Source organism: Saprolegnia diclina (genome assembly GCF_000281045.1).
Source record: "Saprolegnia diclina VS20 unplaced genomic scaffold supercont1.35, whole genome shotgun sequence".
NCBI lineage: Eukaryota > Oomycota > Saprolegniomycetes > Saprolegniales > Saprolegniaceae > Saprolegnia > Saprolegnia diclina.
Genome location: NW_008246102.1, coordinates 99,934 through 101,955, shown reverse-complemented (window position 1 = coordinate 101,955; position 2,022 = coordinate 99,934). Strand labels below are relative to the sequence as shown.

The 2,022-nt window shown below is 57.5% G+C and overlaps 1 protein-coding gene across 1 annotated transcript; it reads right to left on the bottom strand.

The window, feature by feature from the left end:
• Window positions 1-67: 67 nt before the first annotated feature.
• SDRG_10407 (hypothetical protein) lies at window positions 68-891 on the bottom strand (the record flags this gene model as incomplete). The annotated part of the gene is made up of 2 exons (XM_008616395.1): window positions 68-77; window positions 137-891. 2 exons carry the CDS (start codon window positions 889-891, stop codon window positions 68-70), a joined length of 765 nt encoding a protein of 254 aa, XP_008614617.1.
• Between the last annotated feature and the right edge of the window lie 1,131 nt (window positions 892-2,022).

Below are 2,022 nucleotides of genomic sequence, written 5' to 3'. Positions count from 1 at the left end.
ATGAAACGTCTCGGACAGCGTCGGCGCGCCATCGTTGTCGTTGTCGCCCGCCTGCAAAAGTGCAATGTCAAAGACGTCTGCCGCCAGTAGCCGGTCGACGACGGCCTTGTCACGACGACCAACGAGCGAATCAAACGTCGGCGTCAAACTACGTGTCTCGAGCCGGATCGTGACAGCAATAGCGTCATAGCGAGCGTAGTTGCGGGAAGCCTCCTGGAGCTCTGGGATCGTTGGCAGCGGCGGTGGCGCATACTTGGGCGTGGGCCCGTAGTCGTCCGAGTCGTCATCGTCTAAGTCGTACGTGGCATAATACACGGCAAAAGACCGGTGCCCGGACGTGATGGGCGCCACGGTCACGTCACACGTGCTGTAGAACGAGAGAAAGCGCCGGTCGAGTGCCTCGTACGTCGTTGTCCGGTGGCCGTGTGAGATCGTGATGGCGCCACCGACGCAGTTGGACGGGAAAAAGTAGACAACCGTGGCAAAGGTGTGGGGTGGCGCTTGCATGGATGTCAGCGTCAACGTCGACGCGTCACCGGTCGTATCGATGGCAAAATGGGCCAGTGTCTTGCCAAACTCGAGTTGCTCGTCGTACTCGTTTTGCTCGGGGTCGAGCTGGCCGAGGAGGAAGGACTCGGCCATGACCTCATGCCTCGTAATGTCGTAGAAGCCACGGAAGACGACGTCCTTGGCTGGGATGAGGCCAGCGTACGTGGTCGTCAGCGCCGCGAGGGTCTCCGTCGGTAGCGGCCACGAAGGCACGGCAATGCTACCGAGTGTCGCCGTCGGGTTGCGCTCGACGGCAGGCTTGTACAAGCAGCAGTGCGGCACTGCCACGTCACGCGCAAACGAGCGCAAATGATACGCGTCCTCGCCTTCGTCTTCACTCATCGAAAAAGCAACTGTGAGGGGATGGCCAGGGGCATGGCTATCTCAAGTCGTTGGACCATCACTCTGACACGGATTCTACGTGTCGCATGTCACTTGGTATCCTCGACGACGGCGACAGCTGTTGCTACCAAAGCACAGGAAAATGCAGGCATGGCAATATTACGCCCGCTATAAAGCTGCGTGTATTGGTCTTGTTGGATGCCACCTTTCTGCGTCGATCGAGCTGGCCGAAGGAGCCTCACAGAGCCGTGCATCCCTCGGTGTACCGGTACCTTAAAGTACATACACACAATGCCGTGCTACAGTGTAATGCCGGATGTCACAGAGCCGGTCTGCGTGATGGTCGTTAGTTTACCCAGTGCACGGGGGCGTGCATGGTGGTCCGCTCTTCAGGAGGTGCAGGCTGCCACTTTGCTCAATGATATCGCCTTGGGAGGCTTCGTTTAACAGGTGCAGGCGACAATATCTCCAGCAACTGGTGCATGAAAGACGATCATGTACGTACGGTCGACCGGCTCAGGGCCACTCAGCGTTACACCACACCTCAGCAGAGACGTGACGATCGGTCGGGTCAAAGGTTGATGAGAGCACATTGCCTTTTGCGTTCAACTGCGATAGAGAGTAGCATGGACTTGCGAACATTTGCGCGTGAGGCCGCGATGCCGCAATGCTGTCTGTACACGCCTGGCGACGAACGCAACCCGACGGCGACCGTTGACGGCATCGAGATTGCCTCGTGGCCTCTCTCGCCCGACACTGTGGCGGCGCTCACGACCAAGCATGCTGGTCGCGTCCCGGCCGACGACGTTACCCTCCACGATTTCTACCACACTAGAGACTATGTGGATCTCAAGCTGGCACACTTGCTTGGTGGTCCAACACCGCAACTTCGCTACGAGAAACGGCTCAGTGTTGGATATCGCGACGACACCTGCATCCAACCGCAAGACTGAATCCAGCACATATATATATGTATTAGAGACGCAATAGGGCGTAGAGCAGTGGACACTAGCTTTATTCGTTGTCTTCGTACTCTTCCAAGAAGAGCATGTCCATCGACGTCGAGGATGACCTCTTGTCGACTCCAGTGCACTCGCCTTTGAAGTCAAAGCTGTGGCGCCAAGTTTGCAT